The 18,902-nt window shown below is 41.7% G+C and overlaps 1 protein-coding gene across 11 annotated transcripts in view; it reads left to right on the forward strand.

Moving 5' to 3' along the window:
- The window catches only part of LOC118594617 (protocadherin alpha-C2), a 229,877-nt gene that overhangs the window by 193,601 nt on the left and 17,374 nt on the right, over positions 1–18,902 (forward strand). For all 11 annotated transcript variants that reach the window (XM_036204611.1, XM_036204613.1, XM_036204609.1 and 8 more), the window contains 2 exons: positions 64–122; positions 3,716–3,804. In XM_036204611.1, coding sequence (XP_036060504.1) covers positions 64–122; positions 3,716–3,804 — 148 coding nt within the window. The remainder of the gene's footprint in view (positions 1–63; positions 123–3,715; positions 3,805–18,902) is intronic.

An 18,902-nucleotide genomic window follows, 5' to 3' on the forward strand; every position in this document is an offset into this window, starting at 1 on the left:
TACTACCCTGGGAGCACATTGATTTGCCCTGTTAACAGCAAACTTCCTTTGTGATTTTTGCAGCCCCGACAGCCCAACCCTGACTGGCGTTATTCTGCCTCACTAAGAGCAGGCATGCACAGGTATGTATGTCCTTCCTTCTTTCCTTCACTTGGGAGTAACTTGAAGTGGGCTCTGTTAGATAAACTGTATCTCCATAGGCCAGAAGCAGCTGTTTAAATTAAGAAGCTTTAAAAACTCTACCCGGAGAATGCAATTATTTTTGTCTCCATGATTATTTCTTGAAACATTGGAAGTAATCAGTGCCAAATGCTTATTGAGTGCTGGGAAATGAAAATGCCATGTGGAATCATCGTCAGGTTTCTGTACTTTCATCAAAATTCCTACAAGGATATCTCAGCTTAAAAACTTTTGTGTCAACTTAAAACTATTTTAAATTTCCTGTGATAATTCTGACTCTTCATCCCCTCTCACCTATAGTTTTTGTCTCTCTCTTTAAAAATTTTATTCATACAAGTCAGAAGCTCTCAGAGTTGAGTATATTATAAATGTATATACATACATTGTTTCCTATTTCAGATTCCTTGTTCTCCTATCTTATCCTGACCGTTACACACTGTTAGCCACAATAAATGATTGTTGTTTGAATCTTAGATGGTCTTTTCATTAAAACAAAAACCCAGAGCCAGATATCAGGGTGAAAGCTGAAAGATCAGAGAAGCAGAACAGCCAGCCACTAGTTCTTACCTCTACAAAATTCTCAGCCTAAAGATAGCGAGTTCCTGTTTTCTCACACCTTACATACCTTTCTCTGCTCTGACACATTACTTCCTGGTATTAAAGGCATGTGTGCTTCCCAAGTGCTAGGCGTGAGATCTCAAGTGCTAGGATTAAAGGTGTGTGCCACCATTGCCTGTCTAATCTAGTGGCTGGCTCTGTCCTCTGATCCTCAGACAAGTTTACTAGGGTATACAATGTATCACCATAAATGATAGCTATTGTTGTTTATGTTTGCCCCTGCTAGAATCTTCTGTCTTCTCCATCATTTTGCTCTCTTACTGTTACCAATATCATGGGCTCTTTAGAGATGAGCCACATTCAGGACTTTATTGAATATCTGGAGACCAAATCTAGCTTGCTTTAGATCAACTTAGAGTAATAGCATTACTCAAGACTCTGATTTAATATAGTTTTGTCTTGTCTACTTTGTCTCTTTGACAGTAACTGATTCCCAGAGCTGATGTGTCCATGACATAGGGCCAAATGAAAGATTCATTATTTGTGACTGTCTTTGGAAACCAGATAGGGATGCTCAAGAAACTAACGATTGGATTAGCAAAAGAATTTAACTTTGAAGGAGAAATGAACTCCAGACTATAAGCCCTTCAGAATATCTGGACAATTATTAATTGAGTCTTCATCAAACCTAGGCCAATGTCTAAAGAGAACGCTTGTAGAATAGTATGTGTAGAATTAATGAAAATATAATTTTAGCTCATTAAACATGCATTAGATTAAAATAAATTAATGCCTTCTCAAGCTTACGAATGATCAGAGATCATTATGTGGGTGCTATTTCTGAATCAGGAGCAATCAGGCAAGGGCTGACGATTGGTAACTGGCTTGTTGAGATGTCATGCTGGAACCACAGTCATGAATTTAAGCTAGAGACACTCATACAGATGCTCTCCTATGAGGCATCAGAGGAGTTGTTTGTACTTATTAGAGTTGAGGTGTGCCTTTTTTTCTGTAGCTGAGATGTTTGCGGAGCTGGGCATTAGGTAAATTAAGCTATTTTTACAGTATCAGCTTTTACCATTGCAATTGAATTAGTGTTTTGCTTAAAAGGTACCAAAGCTGCGAGGTGAAGCCTTTTTTTGTTTGTTTTGTTTTGTTTTTTGTTTTTTGAGACAGGGTTTTGGCCCAGAACTCACTCTGTAGACCAGGCTGGCCTTGAACTCACAGAGATCCTCCTGAGTTCTGAGATTAAAGGCGTACACTACCACTGCCTGGCTGAGATGCAGCTTTTTAAAAATTGTGTTTAAAATAAAATATTAATGGAATTTCCATTTTGTTGTGCCATAAACAGATGGCTAAATTTGCTCTTGTTCTGGTTTCAGTTAATATATATGAAGAGATTTAAGTAGGTAAGAAAGGAAATACAATCTGAAACTAAGGCGTTGCATCCTTTTCACTTTGTAGTGCGTTGAACATGTATCAGAGCCATGAACTTAAAGAATGCCTCCTTCTCACAGTGCATCAGCTTCTTGGTGTGTCTAACCTCAGGAGGCATTATATCACTCTTATTTTACTTTTAAAATCTGCTTTGAGCAGGGAAATTACATCTTTATGTTAATATAATTTTTGGGTAGATCCAAACACTCTCAAAAGACATAAATATTTGCAAAAAATCAGAAAATTATAGGTTGGAAATGAAGGATAATGGTGTTAGGTCACAGCTTAGTGGATTTCTACCCAGCATGTTTGGACTGAAAGAGCAAGGGACTGCTGGGTGCATAGATCCCCTTTCCTGTTCTACTTGTGATCCACTGTCTCAAGTGACTCCTTCAGTCAATCACTGACATTTTAGTAATTTAATCTGAGGATAAGCAAATGTCTAATTTAAAAGTGTCCTCCAACTTTGGAGAATTTTCCAAGTTTACTGAGTTGGGATTCCATTTTCCTTCTTCCTCTATCTGGATATATTTGAAGTACACTAGCTAAGAAATACATAAATAGACACAGTATTCTTTCTGTCCCTGGATAGTTTGTTTTCTCTCTGCTAGCCTCTATGAGTCTCCAAAATGATGTCCCAGCAGTATTTTATGCTGAATTAATCTCTTCTGAATGTGGATCTATAAATGACTGTGATTGGGTTTCTCTTGTCCTAGGATATGTTGGGTAGATCACCTATTCATAAAGCAATACAGATAAAAAATAAAACAATTAATGCTAAGAATTAATCAAGGCAGGTAATAGGCAATACTTTTTTTGTTACTGTCTGTCCATCCTACTGTTCCTTGTAGTATATCAAATAGACTTTTCTTTCAGAAAAACTAACAAAGTAGTTAGGTGAGCAGGGTATGGTAGCACATGCCTATAACTCCAACTACTTGGGAGACAGATAGAGAAAAACACCAACTTTTAAAGCCAGCTTCAAGCCAGTCCTCTTAGTGACATGCTGTCTTAAAATAAATTAGGAAGGGTTGGGGACATAACTCAGTGATAGAGACCTTGGCAAGCATGTATGAGGCCTAGGGCTCAATTCTCAGCTGTGAATGCGTACCCACCCTCCCAGGAACGAGTTGGGTGTCCAAACTGATATTACTGCTGACAGTATTAGTGTGTTTAACCTGAGAGAGGGTTGGAAGTTTGGAGAAGAAGCTTCCCTCCTCATCACTGAGATGTTAAAATGGCATTTGTCCTCTTGTGGGTCTTTTGTTAGATTTAGTGGGCACCACAAGGCATTAATGAAAACCAAAACTGCCATAAAGACAGACTGCGTTATTATCACTGTGGCGCAGCAGGCAGTACGTCAGCACTGGTTTTGCACTTTTACAAGGTGACTGCTCAGCAGTAATGGTTGCAGTTTAAGCATGAGCAGGGAGTGTTAGCTGCAGCCCTCTCTTCATAATGGAGGCAATTTCTGAGGGTGGGAGGAGATTTGGAAAGCTTTTATGGTCTAACTGTTATCTGGGTCTGTGTGTTTACTCAGCTCTGTGCACCTGGAAGAGGCTGGCATTCTACGCGCTGGTCCAGGAGGGCCTGATCAGCAGTGGCCAACGGTATCCAGTGCAACACCAGGTAAGGAGTCAGGATCTCTCTCTTCTTGTTTGGGTTCTAGAAATTGGTCAAATGACCCGGTTTTGTAAGAGACAGCTCCTTTTTGATTCTTTTCTTCCATACGAACACAATCGCTGTGTATATACATGATTGTTTTGACTTTATGCTTGGAGTTCTTCAAGAGTTGAAAATAGGTAACCAAGAACATATTATACCTATTTTCATTTTAAAGACTGAACAAACAGAAGTTCAGGAATGAACCCACATTCACACAGCTTCTGAGTAACAGAGATAGGGTTCAAACACAAGTGTGTCCAGGTGTATGTAACATGGCTGCAAAGCATGCTGCCTTATGAGAATCCACCCAGATTAAAATGAATACATGCACGTATACATAACAGATGACATAAGAAGGTATATATGAGGACTTCTTTCTAAAAATAACCAGATGCCTTTCAAATGATTAGGCTGAATAGCTTGTGCAGTTAAGGCCTATTTTTTGCTGGCAACTCTAAGGACTTTCATTTATTCTAATCAAGCAGCATTTGCTATTTATGAGTGTTTTCACAAGTCAACTAAAAGTACGTTTTGTCGAAAATGCACAAGTTGAAGCAACTTGTTAGACAGCTAATATTGCCAGATGGCAAGGAGAAGAACATGAAAGAGTCCGTTGAACAAATCGGCAACCTTTGTGCCAATGAACAAGGGAGGGAGGAGAGTGTTCTCAGAGTACTAAATGTTGTAGGGTGAAGAGACACCTAGACATGTCAGAGCTACTCAAAGTTACACATGAAGTCATGCCTGGTCACCCTCCCTTCCTTTGGGGTTAGTCTTATTGTCATGGAGACATAGGTTAGTTTGGTGAGCTGGGAACTAGCTTTACATATATCTTCTCATGAATGACATTGGTTGGTGTAAATCTAGACACATGTGAAATGGGAACATTTATGGATTATTTCATGTTTTGGACCCAGGTTTCTCCTTCAGATTCAAAAGGATGTTGGGAATATATGTTCCTAATGCATAATGTTATTTTTCTTTATTTTTTTTTATTTGAGCATTTCATACAAGTATACGATGAAATATGATTGTATCTAATCCCCACCTACCTCTTCTAACTTTCCTTAAGTCTCCCCAACATATCCTCTCGTAACTTCATGTCATCTACTTTGATAGCGAGTTCGTGCTGCCTGTATGGGCACAGGTGCAGGGCCATGCACTGGAGAACAGGAAACCTACCAGTTGCCACATCCTCAAATTTTTTTTCTCTCTCTCTCCCATCATCTATTCACTGCCAACAGCTTCTTAGGAAGGAGTGGAGCCTGGAGATCATCAAGCCCAGCTCTCCATGATCCATATTTTTGATGGAGATAGATGATGAGTTTCCATGGCTCTGCGTCCTTGCTGGCTGCTGACACATGACTCATAGCCCTCATGGACTGGGTAGAACTCACATTTTTCAATTACTCTGTGGTGACCTAACCATACTTTTCGAAATGCCCCCACACCAATTACATGAAGTTAAACGGGTTCTCCTCTGCCTTCTGCCCTGTCCTTTGTACTTTTGGATATTAGAACTTAAAGTGTGTTTTTTGTTGTTTGGAGAGGAATGGTGTAAAGATTAAGATTATAATTTAGAGTGAGAGCTGAGCTGAATTCCAATGCCAAGCTTACTTACTGAACGTACATAGACAAAGTTCCTAAATGCTTATCTTTTAAATTGTTCTTTCTCTAAGTTGAGCATAATAACGCTTTTGTTATTGACTTGTCATGAGGATGAAAAGAAAATGAAGGGCTGGACACAGTAACTGACATGTAGCATCAATGCCCCTGTAGTCTATTTACCCACTTTTTGGGAAAATACTTACGTGGTATGTATTTTGCTATCTGGCTTTGACTTCTAACTTCTTGGTTAGAATTCAATAGTGTTTATTTGTAGGCCCAGATACAGGTCCTTTGAGGTTACATGGGTCATTCACACATCTATACAGTCCGGTCACCCTCCTGGATATGGGGTGAGGAGGGTTTATTCATTGTTCCCTGAAGACAAGGAAAATGCTTCTCCAAAGTTGGTTTCAATCCCAAACAAATCCCACTTTCCGCTGATCGCGTTTGTGGCGAAGGTGCAGTTGCTTCTGGAAGGTGTGTTTCTTGTGCTTCTTGCCCCTTACATGTGTGTCTGAGCTCTTCTTGTGCCTCAACACTAACTGTTCTTTTCATACCAACACCGGCAGTGGCTGTGACCATAGGCATAAAGGAAGCTGGACCTGCTGTGCCCTGCTCCTTATTCATGTGTGTGCTTCTTGGAGTTGCTTTCCCTTTTAATTCTTCTGCTTTGTTGGTAAGGTGTTCGTTTAATTTCGCAGTCTGCAGAAGCCTAGGATAAAGAAGCTATATTCTGAAGAGATCAATGGAGGCATCGTAGGTGAGGTTCTCTATAGGATAAACAAGTCAGGCATTAAATTGGTTAATTCTGGTTACTGGCTCCTGTTCTCCAGCCTTGCCTTTTGTGTAAGCAGAACTGGATCACATGCCTCCTTATTTCCCTCCAGCTTCCCATGAGACTGAGCACAGAGAAAATTAGCTAAACAGTGAATGCACAGAATACAGTCACAGCCCCTGCAAGGATGAGGGAATATGTTTTAAAGAGAGGGATATTAAAGGGCCAGACTCGGACAGGTGTTACAACTTTTTAACTTTGTCTAGGTGAATGCCCTGAAAAAGTCTTAATGAATATTCTCTTGTGATTAATTCCCAGAGAAAATCCCAAGAGATTCTAGAAAAGATGGTCCCTGCTTGCTAGGAGACTGGTTTGGCTATCTGCAGTGGATCAGGCCTCCCTTGCATGTTGGTTCTTCAAGGCTCCTCTTTATACAGTTCATAGAATCTGAAGACCTGCCAGATATGTGCAAACTAGATGTGACAGTGCAAGGGAACCTGATGTAGCAGGATCTCAAGTTGAGACCAACATAATCTACATGGGAGATGCTTTCTCTAAGGAAAAAAAAAATCCATTTCAAACAAAACAACAATGACAACCCACTGAACAACAGTCACAATATTTTAGAGTGGAAAACCCAACTGAATCTTCAAGTTCTGCATCCATGGAGTCAAGCTACCACAAATAGAAACTATGTGGTAAAGATGCATCTGTACCAGACACACACAGGCACTTTCTTTTCTTGTCACTCTCTCCTAAGTGGTACAAGGTAAAAACGTGCATAGCATTTCCTTTGTATTAGGCACTACCACTCTTCTGGAGATGATATGAAGTACACGGGAGGATTGTGATTTTACAGGCGATCACTGTACCACATTATATGTGATTTGAACATCAGCTGATTTGGGTGTCTGTGATGGTCCTGGAGTCCATCCCCCAGGGATAACAGGGGATAATAACTGTTCTCTCTATGTATCAAAAGAGCTCCGGGAATTCCAAGGCACACAGCACTGCCAAAGATAACATTATAGCCTGTGAAGCAAGGCCCCAGGGGACCTGGGACTAAACAGTGAAAGATTAATTGGGTGGGATAGGCTCGAAGGCATTGAGGCTTAGTTAGAGAACTCAGGGTACTAGACAGTGGTTCTCAAAGTGTAGTTCCTGGGGTAGAGTAACAACAACATCCAGGAATTTGTTAGGAAGACAGAGTGTTCAGACGAGCCCTCCATGTCTTCTTAATGCACCCTAAATTTTAGGAACTGGTCTAGAAGGGGGTTTGGTGATTCAGGTCTGCAACCTGCCCTACTCAGGGGGCTGCCCCAGGAGGATTGCAAGTTCAAGGCCAACCTGGACAACTTAATAAGACAGTCTCAAAATAAAAAGTGAAAAGAGCATTAGACTGTAACTCAGTTCTAGAGCATTTACCTGTTGTGTAGGAAGTCCTGGTCTCAGTCCCCATTACCAAAAATCACAACTCAATAACAGCAAAAATGAACTGGGCAAGAGTAAGTATTTCTGATGCCACCTAGTATGTTTAGAGGCTCAGAAACTGTGAGGAAGCTATTTGTTTATGATTCTTGCGGGAAGCTGGGGCTTTTCCTAGACCCCAGAGATAATTGTTAAACACTCAAGCTCCAGACTCAGAGCAACCTTTCTTGGATTTTTTTTTTTCTGGGCCACTCAGTTGCTGTATATCCCTGGGACCTTTCTATGTTCAGGGGTTTTTTGTTTTTTGTTTTTTTTCAGTAAAATGGACGTAAGAGTAGTGTCTTCCTTATAAAGTCATTAGAATTAAATGACATAGTACTCACATAGTGGAGAGTCCAAAGAAAAACATTTAGTAATAAACAGCCATTTTGTGATTTCTCATAAAAGAGATGAATCTATCCTTTTTACCTTCAAAATTTAGAGTTTCTGTGAGTAGACTCTTCGGGGAGGCTGTGCTACTGAGATTTTATTTAACTGCTTGTCTCTCTATTTCCTTGTAGGATTGCTTTTGTCCTGGTTTGTCACATCTCTTTACGCTGTGGGAAGTGGGCATGGTTATGTGTCCTAGTTTTATAGGGGGATCCAAGCACTTATTCAGTTTATAGATTTTTGCCTTTCTGACCATGCGAAATCCTCAAGGAAAGACTCCATCTTTAACCAGTCCTCCCAAGGAAACTATGTCCTGTAAGTTCTTTTGGAGTCCATTTAGGAGTGCTGTCAACATCTTTTACGTCTCAGGAGTGAGTGCAGCCTCAGGCCCTTTGGGGAGAATTTAGAAAGCATGCTGTTCCACTAACCTGCTCACCCTGGCCTTCAGCTGTTGCCATGGCAATGCCGGTTCTGGTAGGTGTGTCCATGTCCTTATTAGGATAAAAGAAAAATGAGTTCAGGGATCTTGTGAGTGGGGCAGCTCCTCTCTGTGTCCTCCACTGTCACCTTCCATTTGACAGTCCAGGAAAAGAGCTCTGTGGAGTGATCTTTAGCTGGGGAAAGTGAACCCTTGGAAGATGCGATTTCATTGTCTGCGGGTGCGAAGCCCATTATGCTTGGTGGAGTTCCTTATGTAGCCCATGATACACAAAGATGTGCTTGTTCTGGCTTGGCCTGCGGGATGGTATTAAGGTGACATGGGAAGAAGGATTAACCCAGGAGAAGTCAGGAGGCTTTTGCTGTCTCTGTCTACGTCCTTTCTTCATTGCCTGCTTAGAGGGACACTCTGCACCTTCCAGCACCTTCCATTTTATTGACTGTTAAAGGTTGGAGTTGAATGTCTTGGTGTTGTGAATTTTTTTTTTTTTTTTTTTTTGTATAGTAAATAGCTTCTGTGGTAGTTCTACGCCCCATGTGTTTTCGGTACATTTCCTTTATACTAATTTTTCCAGGATTGTAGGTAGCTCAAGGCAAAATATAGCCAGAGTTGGAACCCTGACATGCACTGAAAGAACTCCTTCCTTCTCAATGGCCTCAAAATGGAGACTCAAAGACTTCAGATATCACCCAACTTCATATGCACTCACATGTGCTTCTTGAAATACATTTTGAGGATATATACAGTGAGGAGACATGGACATCAATAATTGTTTCCCAAGGTTGCTGCTTTCTTCAGACCCCACAGATGCAAGGACACAGGCTAATGCTGGGCAAGAAATAGAACCTCATTATAGTTTCTCTAGTTATCATCGATCCATTTAATGTGTTGACTACATTGTAGCAATAGAGTATGGTCCCTGAGGAACTTCCTCCTGACAACTTTTGACCATATTTTGGAAAAAAAATCATATATTTGATTCTTTTGTTCAGTGGTTTTGTAGAGCTGGCTGTGATGATACACAAATGTAATCCCATCATTCAGGAGGCTGTGTCAGGAGTTTAAGGCTGGCCTGGTCTATATACTGAGTTTCAGGCCAAAGTATATAGCAAGATCCAATCTCAAAAAGAAGAAGAAGGAGAAAGAAGGAGGAGGAGGAGGAGGAGGAGGAGAAGCACGAAACAGGATTTCTGAAATACTCTTCTGATTCTTGCAATGCACTTTTTCTGGTTTTGTTGACTTTTTTAAAGCCCTTTATCAACAGCCAGAGTCAGGTTTCTTCTTGGAAGATCCTAAGGTTGTGAAGAGCCTAAGAAAGGGAGAAGTTCACCGCTTTTCCCACTTGACTCAGCTCAAAGACTAAAGACATCAGGCTGTTGTTTGAGAGCTTGGTGGGGAAGGGGAAATGGAGGGTGGAGTCTGCACTTCCTTCTCTGAGGAAGATTACTAGGATTGTTTAGATTAGGGGTCTGGGAACTACTATTTGGAAGGCACTTAAACAAGGATGGTCTGCTTCTGACAGGTTTACTGCAGAATTATCATAGCAATTCAGAATGGCTTTAAGCATAGTAGTTCCAGAGTGTCTTGCCCTCGGCCTCACTCACACTGGCAAGCTACAAACTAAAGCCAGGCTTGGTGATAGCAAGGGACTTTTATGGCAAGAATTTTTGGAGACAGTCAGCCAAAGGAACTTGAAAAATTCATCTTCCCAGAAGCAGTCAGCTTTGCAGTTGAGAAGGTCACTGCCTAATCTGGAGAAACATATTCAGGTCAAACATTGGCTGTAGACCAAGGGTCTCTAGGGAAGGGTCATCAGGCTTCTGAGAGCTGGAAATGAGCATGTGGATAGATGCTGCTCTACCCTAACCTACCTTCTGAAGCCACACATTGCCTCAGCATCGGTCTTGTCTGCCTTCTAGGGAGAGGACCAGAAAAGGATGGAAGGAGCCAATACTAGAGGTGATTCTTATCAAAGGAAATCCAGGCAAAGGAATGTTTGGGTTCCTGTTTAAACAGGAAATTGAGAGCTTTGTAGAAGATATACCCAAGAGATGTAACCACTGAAATTTGAGGTATAAAGAAGTAGCTTTGGGTAGCCAGATTTGGGTCCATGAGGGAAAAGAGGCAATGAGAAGTTTGTTATTACTAGAGTTGTATCTCTTCCCTGCTGTATCCCAAATCCTCAGTCTATAGATCACAAGTTTCAGCACATGTTAAAAAAAAAAAGACTTAAAAATGAGTGAAGATTGCTTTGTAGACAAAAGTCTAAACAAGCAAGGTCAATATCGACAATTAAGGAAAATTCAACAGATAGAGTTTATGTCCAATGAAAGCCTATCCTGTGTCCAGAATTGTTGTTCACATGGCATGCTAGGCCAAAACTAAGTAGTGAAGTGATATTCTCTAGGTCTTCTCTTCTGTATTTTTATTTTTTATTCTACAATTTAGATAACTTTTGCTTAAGAACGTATCTCTCCCATTTCTGTTCCCATAATCACCTGGAGTCAGATGAACACCCTAAAGCCACTGAAAGTGTGAGCAACTTAGAGTAGATGCTCACTCACCAACCTGCATGAAGAGAGTCTAGATTTGGGGGAGAGGAAGAAGATCACTAGGTGTGAGAGCAATTCTGAGGAAGACCCATTGAGTCTGTAAGTTTGATGATGAGCTACAGAGTACAGAATTTCCCTTTTTTAGCTAAAGTCTACTAGGAGGGTTGTTCCCTACCTCCTCCCAGGACTAGATATAGAACTCAGCACCTTGTGCGTGCAAGACTAGTGCTCTACCAACTGAATGTATTCCCAGACCTCTTCTTAGAAAACAAAATGAGGGGTGGGGATTTAGCTCAGTGGTAGAGCGCTAGCAAGTGCAAGGCCCTGGGTTCGATCCTCAGCTCAAAAAAAAAAAAAAAAAAGAAAGAAAGAAAAGAAAACGAAACAAACAACAAACCCCTAAACCACAGAAACAGTCCTAGTGAGATTTTCCCAGTATTAGTAGGAGGGTCTTTGACTCTGACTCTCTCTCTCTCTCTCTCTCTCTCTCTCTCTCTCTCTGTGTGTGTGTGTGTGTGTGTGTGTATACATACACAGTGGGGAGAGATGGACATCAATAACTGTTCCCCAATGTTAAAGTTTTCCTTCAGACCCCACAGATGCAAAGACACAGGCTAAGGCTGGACAAGAAATAGAACCTCATAGTTTCTCTGGTTATCAGTGTGTGTGTGTGTGTGTGTGTGTGTGTGTGTGTGTGTGCACGTGGAGGTCAGAGGACAACCTCACGTGTCATTCCTCAGGTGTTTTCCACCTTTATTTAGAGACACAGTCTCTCACTGGCCAGCAAGTTCTAAGGATCAATATGTCTCTGCCTCCTCAGTGTGAGGATTATAAGAATGCAACGCCATGCTTGGCTCTTTTTAAAAACATCGGTCTGGGGATCAAACTTATGTCTTTGTGCATATAAAACAAGCACTTTACCAACTGAGCTTTCTCCCCAGTCCTTACACAGCTTTAAGAGAGAAGTATATTATCATTCCCATGTTTCAGAGAAGGAAATGGAGGCTTGTCCAAAGTCAGTGATTTCCTCACATCGCACAGCTGATCAAAGTGTTTTGCTCACTTTTACACTCTCAGTGTCAAGGAAAAGGCCCCACACACCAACGCTTAAGAAAAAAATTGTTGAATTCATTAATGAATACAGTGTCCAAGGAGCATTTCAACCCACATGTTCCTACTGCCAAATCCTATGCATTTACCATGTTTCTGTCATATTGTCCCCATGGCAGGTGAAGAGAATAGTTGGATGGTTTCATCGTCTGAGCTCTAGGCCAGTGGCCTGTACTGTTTTCATGTTACTGCTGTCTCAAATTAACATAAGTGTTGTGACTTCAGATATCACAGATTATTATCTTACAGTTTTGAAAGTCAAAGACCCAAACGAGGCTAAATCATGGTGTGTTCCAGCTGCTCAAAGCAAGGACACACTTCCCTTTAATTGCCAATAACATGTTTCATCTTTCCATCTGAGTACCCTTCAAAGTACCTTTAATGTCCATATTTGCATGAATAGTATGTTCCCAACAATTTAGGTATTCTCTAAGAAATATATGATTACTTCGTCATGTATTCTGTATCTTTATAGGTCTTCTCTAGCAGAATAATTAAATTCATTTCTATTATCAGTCTGTCTAAAGTAGTTGAGGTCCTTTCTATCCCATCTCTCAAAATTCTTCTAGTCTCTACCCATTGCCCAATTCCAAAGCCCCTTTTACATTTTTATTTACTTGTAACAGCATCATTCTGCCTTAGGGTACAAATTAAATCCCCTATATCCAAAGACCACGGTAACAAATGAACACAAATAAGTAGTTTAAAACAATGTAACTTGATTATCATATAGTTTTGAAGATTAGAAGCCCAAACTAGGCTTCCTTGGCTAAAATAATGGACTTGGAAGGGCTATATTTCTTTTAGAGGCTCTCTAGAAGGACCCCTGAAAGCTGGGCATGGAGGCTCGTAGTTATAATTCCAACACAGTAATGCTAACAACTGGGAGGCCTAGAAGGGAAGATGTACAGTTCTAGGCCTGTGTGGGTGGCATAGCATGGCACTGTCTCAAAAGTCATTAGAAGAGTAAATAAGAGGACCCAGGTTTTTACACTTTCCAGCTTTTAGAGACTGCCTGAATTTCTAAGCTTTGGGGCTCTTGTTTCAACTTCAAATCCAGCAACATAGCATTGGTAAATCTTTCTCTTTAATTTTGAAGGACGTTGTAAATGCACTGAGCTCGCTTAGCTAATCCAGTATAATCTATCTCAAGATCTTTAATAATACATGATTAAGATCACTTTTATCATGCAATATAATATATTCACATGTCCTGGAAATTAGGATATGGACCCCTTTGAGAGAAGGACACATCATTTTCCCTACCACGGGGTCTTTGGTGTTCAGGGAGAGGTGGCTGTGCATGTGTGTGTGTTGATAGTTTAACAAAGGTGGAGGTAAACTAAGGTACATATTAGAAACATGAAGGGGGTATAGTAATTACTGACTAGACTTTAAATCCTTTTTGAAAGCTACTAATTTCCCTAGTTCTAGTTGAGACTAATTAATCGACTTTCCTCTCCAAATCTTAACTAATTGAAAACAGATACGAGGCTGGCATGATGGCTTAGCAGGTGAAGTACCTACCTTGAAAGCTTGACAGCCCAAGTTCAATTCCTGGAACCCACATGAAAGGGGAAGGAGAGAACCAACTCCACAAAGTTGTTCTTTGACTTCCACATGCTCACCATGAAATGTGCACTACCCCCATATCAGATACACAATAGTAAATAAAATAAATATATACAATTTTTAAAACAAATGCAAGGAGCTGAATGATCAAAGTTAGTATAGTTTTTATTGGTAAGATAGTCTGAAGAATATTATCAGGGCCTTCTATTTCCAAAACAATAGGGATGAAAATTAAAAACGTTATCTGTCTCCCTGGTGGGAAGAGAGAGCTATCCTGGTTGATGGTTTGCTCAGTACAAATTGGGGAGATTAGAGAAGGAGAATTTAGGTAAGGTATATTATGAGTAGATAGTGACTGTTGATATTTGACACAATCAATTTAAAATCAGGCTTTCCATACCCCCTCCTCCCCAAATGGATAAACGGTTATTTCCTAGGAACAGTAAACAAAGGAGTAGAAGTAAATGTCTCTTCCTCCTTAGTTCTTTCCCGAGAGCAAATCACCCAAAGGATAGAAAAGTCCATGTGGTGATCATCCCCCTCTGTGGACAGCAGTAAGGGATTAGTTCCCACTACATTGTCATGTTAAGCTCTAAGACTGACTGCTGTGATCTGGCTTAAGAACCTTGTTCTAAGGACTGGGGAGAGGCAGGAGAAGACATACCCCAAATCATTCGAAAGCTCCTCTGGAAGAGTAATCATGGGGTGTGGTAGCTGCTAAAAATAGTCACTGTCCACAAAGAGATGCCAGGAAACAGTCACTGAATATGACTTGTCTTCTCTACTTCCACCATCTGTGCCTAGGAAGAAGGGACTAAATGTATACTCAGGACTTACTTGAAGAAGAGCAGAATTAAGAGCCTGATCCGTGTGCGCGTGCATGTGCGCGCGTGCACACTGAGGGCTTGAGGAGTGGGAAGTACTTTAGACAGTATTCTTCATCTTCCCAGGTTTTCCTCAAAGTTGGTCCCTACATTAGAGACAGGAATGGGGTAACTTGGGCCTAGTGCTCTGGGTTCATCCGTACCCCAGGGTTTGTTGGCTTCTTAGGTGTGTACCTTGCAAAAGAACCTGGGTTGACAGCGGCTTCCTCCTGAGATGCACCAGGCAAGGCACTTCCAAAGCCTCTCTGCACTCTTCATCACGCTATCCTCCCACTGCTCATGGAGATGAGGCCTTGGGGCCCACGAGAGAGCAGCATCTCCTGTTGAAAGGCTTCCACACCCCAATATTGACTTTCTCCACCGATGTAATAAATCATATCAGGCCGAATTAAGAGTCCAGGTTTACTGAGCAAAGCACCCCCGGGTGATTCTAGGGGGAAGAAATGGCAGGTCTAGGGACCGTGTCTTAAATACCCTGTAGGTGTGGTCTTGAGCATCTCCAGGGGAAGAGCAGACCCTTGGTGGAATGGGAGGAGTGGGGCCTGAGCAGAGATTCCCAACACCTGTGAGCTCTGTGTGGCCTGAGATGTCGTCTAGAGCTGTCCCTTAGGTCTGTCAGTGGCCAGCGTCACTTCAATTTCTTTCTGTTAGATGAAGAATAAGTTGATTTCACATAATTGCCTCTGGGAAATTTCTTTTCGGAGGATGGCTTTTTGGTGTGTTATCTTTGAATCTCGAGTTTTAGAGGGCTACATTAACTTCTGTGATCTATCTTACCCAGGGTCACAACCTTTCCTCCAGGATAATCACCTCTAAGTGGCTGTGATTTGAAGGGCACTAGGAAGATCTTTACACAAACCATGGCCCAGGCAGGTTGTTGCAGTCCCATAGCTGTTCACCAGCATCAGCTCTCCTTCTTAAAACCCCCATTTACTCCTGTTCTCTCTTTCCACCCTCCGTTTGCTCCCACACAGATGAAGAAGTGAAATACTGCCTTCTTGCCAGAGATACTTCCCTTGGCTTGGTTTCAACATTGAGTTTGGTTGGGACCGTCTATAGAACCATTAGCCATTAATTAAGCCCTTACATCAGAGTGGGCTCTAATCCAGCTGATACGATTAAAATATTAAATGTGTAACAGTTCTTCCCTCATAATTAGTCATGGAGAACAGAAGTGTAAAAAGTAAGATAGAAATATGATAGTGTTGTTTGGTATGAACAGCTCTGTGGTACATGGAGGGAGGGGGGCAATGTGATGTTGAGCACTCAGAACGCCTGACTCTGTTGTACTCAGTACAAACTTCATGTAAGTCAAGTGAGTTCCTCTATCTTTTCTGAGAGGATCCCCAAATTATTTTTGCAAGACACGAACCCTTTCTCTACAGCCATGAATGATGGGTGTAGGGGAGCCTAGATGATGGAATTGGGAGTCTAGAGACTGTGTCTGATTTTATTTGGCATTTAATATGATATATAGCAGAATGGAAAGTACGATGCAGAGGAAGACGAGTCCAGGCAAAGTAAACAATATGTGAAAAAAATAACAAGAAGTAAATAATCTTGTACTTGGTGGGTGGGGTAGGAAAGTGTAAGGGAAGTGATATCGGGAAGGCAAACTGAAGCCAGTTTTTACTGGCCTTAAATACTCTGATTAAAAAAAAAAAAAAAAAAAAAAAAAAAACTGGTAGTTTTACTCTCTGGCAGTAGAGCCCCAGGGTTTGGTTTGTTTTTTAGGAAATGCTTTAAAGCTCTCTCAGTTCTACCAAATCTTCAAATACCAGCCTGTGAGGTGTCAGGATGAGTTAATAAACTGAGAAGAAAAGCCTTTTTCCTTTCTCAAATTGTACTGGCTGGTTTTGTGTGTCAACTTAAAACACAAACTAGAGTCATCAGAGAGGAAGGAGCATCAGTTGAGGAAATGCCTCCATAAGATCCAGCTGGAAGGCATTTTCTTAATTAATGATCAATGGGGAAGGGTGCAGCACAGGGTGGGGTGGTGCCATTCCTGGGCTGATGGTCCTGGGTTCTGTAAGAAAGCAGGCTGAGCAAGCCAGTAAGCAGCACCCCTTCATGGCTTCTGCATCAGCTCCTACCTCCAGGATCCTGCCCTGTTTTAGTTCCTGTCCTGACTTCCTTCTATAATGAACAGTGCTGTGGAAGTGTAAGCCGAATAGACCCTTTCCTTCCCAAGTTGCTTTTTGGTCGTGATGTTTCATCACAGCAATAGAAACCCTAAGACACAGACCATGCTAATACACAGGACTAGATTGAGAATATTCTCAATCCATTTAGGGGGACCTGGGGTGTTTATATCTGAGGAAGCGTAGATAGTGAAGGCAGGTGTGCTTACAGCGGACTTTATATTACCACAGTTTACTGAAGTAGCCCTTCACAGTGGCAAAAGCTTTTGTACCACCAAAATGCAATAATATGTGCAACAGGGGAGATTGGATAATGCATGAATAGCGCTCTCGATGGTTTTGTGTCAAGCACCAAAAAAATGCTACCAGCACTCTTTTCACTAAATTTAAAACTCTTAAGCTAGCACAATGCCTGGCACCCAGAGTAAGACTGGAAATACTTTTGCCATGTTAAATGGCTGCCCTTGAAGTGCGCACGCAGGTCAGGTGGTTGTTGTTGTTGGTGGTGGTGGTGAAGTCTTCCATGCTCCTGTCATCTGGCTACTGTGGTGTTCTGACAGATTCTCCATCTTATGTCCTCAGTGCAGAGATATCACTACTTGTCTAGAAATGGTTGCTTGAGGCTGAGAAGTGACGCAGCAACACCAGAAGCCTGGGATCGCTGCCAGATTCCAAGAGGCGCAGATTGCGGTGTGAGGAGGGGAGGGAAGGAAAGTTTGAAAGAGCAACCAAAGGCAGAGGCTGCTTTGTTGGTAGGGGGAGTGTTTGTGCCTCACACACTTCCAGGTAGGGCAGGGAGTGGGAACACTTAGGGAAATGATTGTCACGGGAGGAGGATGCTAGCTAGCTGTGGGATCTAGGTCCAGGCTAGGCTGGTTTCACGGCCCCTACGTTTAGGAAGACTTCACTGTCGGGTGCCAAAGAAACCTGGGACAAATGGCTAACTGTGGTGTCTATTAACACACCAAAAAGCACTCTGGGCCTCAAGGCTCACTCAGGACCCTCCGCTCTTCCCAGTACTCCTCACCCTCTGCCCTAAACCTCTCCAGCCCAGGGCCTTCCTTCCCTTCCCTTCCCTTCCCTTCCCTTCCCTTCCCTTCCCTTCCCTTCCCTTCCCTTCCCTTCCCTTCCCTTCCCTTCCCTTCCCTTCCCTTCCCCTAGCTTCTTATTCTTATATAAACCAGCCAGTTTGGCCAAGCACTCACGTGGCTTCTGTCTTGGCTGGGTTGTGGCCTCTTTGCCCCTTTGACTCTCTTTTTCTTCTCTCATTCTTCCCACCTCTCTCTTCTCGTGGTCTGCTTTAGTCTGGACTCTTTCAGATGCCTATAACGGTTCTCTCCCTCATATCTCAAATAAAATTCTTCTCACACATCTCCAGGAGCAGTCATGTCCTCATTTTCATATAGTCACTATCTTGAGACTCTTAATTTCTTATCAACTTCCTCATGAGGCACTATGGGGTATGCATGGGGTCTTCACTATCCACAATAATGACACAGTGTCTTGAGTTTTGAGCTATGCTGAGCTTGTTTTTGTTTTGATCTTTTTCTATTTGATTTAGTTATGAAACAAAAATTATGAAAATCAAATCTCTGCTGAACTAAAACAATGAGTAATGCCTCATTCTCTACCTGGACAGTAACAAGTACTGTCAGAAGCATAGTGCTTATCTCCCAGAATGCTCATAACTTTTAAAGATAAAATATATCATTGATGTGTATTAAACAGTATCATACTATTTGCATAAAATGCCATCCTATCAACCATTCCTCTTCAGTGAGGTAGCCATAGTTAGCAATTTTGTGCACAACCTCCAAATAATTTTTAACGAATACATTTGGCTTCTTTATTTAATACAGGACCTCTTTATGTAGCAAGGCTAACTTAGGACTTGCTGTGTAGCCAGGGTGGACTTTAAGCTGCCTTCTGAGTGCAGAGATGACAGATGTGCAACACCATCCTTAGCCAATGAAGTTTATAGCAAAACAGAACAGGAAGTACAGTGCCCCCTCCCATATGCACAACTGTTCCTCCCTGTGGATACTCTGCTCCAGAGTGGTAGGTTGGTTACTATTGATAAACCTAGACTGATTAATCCTTATCACTCACAGTCTGTAGTTTATA

Source organism: Onychomys torridus, chromosome 13 (genome assembly GCF_903995425.1).
Source record: "Onychomys torridus chromosome 13, mOncTor1.1, whole genome shotgun sequence".
In the NCBI taxonomy this organism is placed as follows: Eukaryota; Metazoa; Chordata; class Mammalia; order Rodentia; family Cricetidae; genus Onychomys; species Onychomys torridus.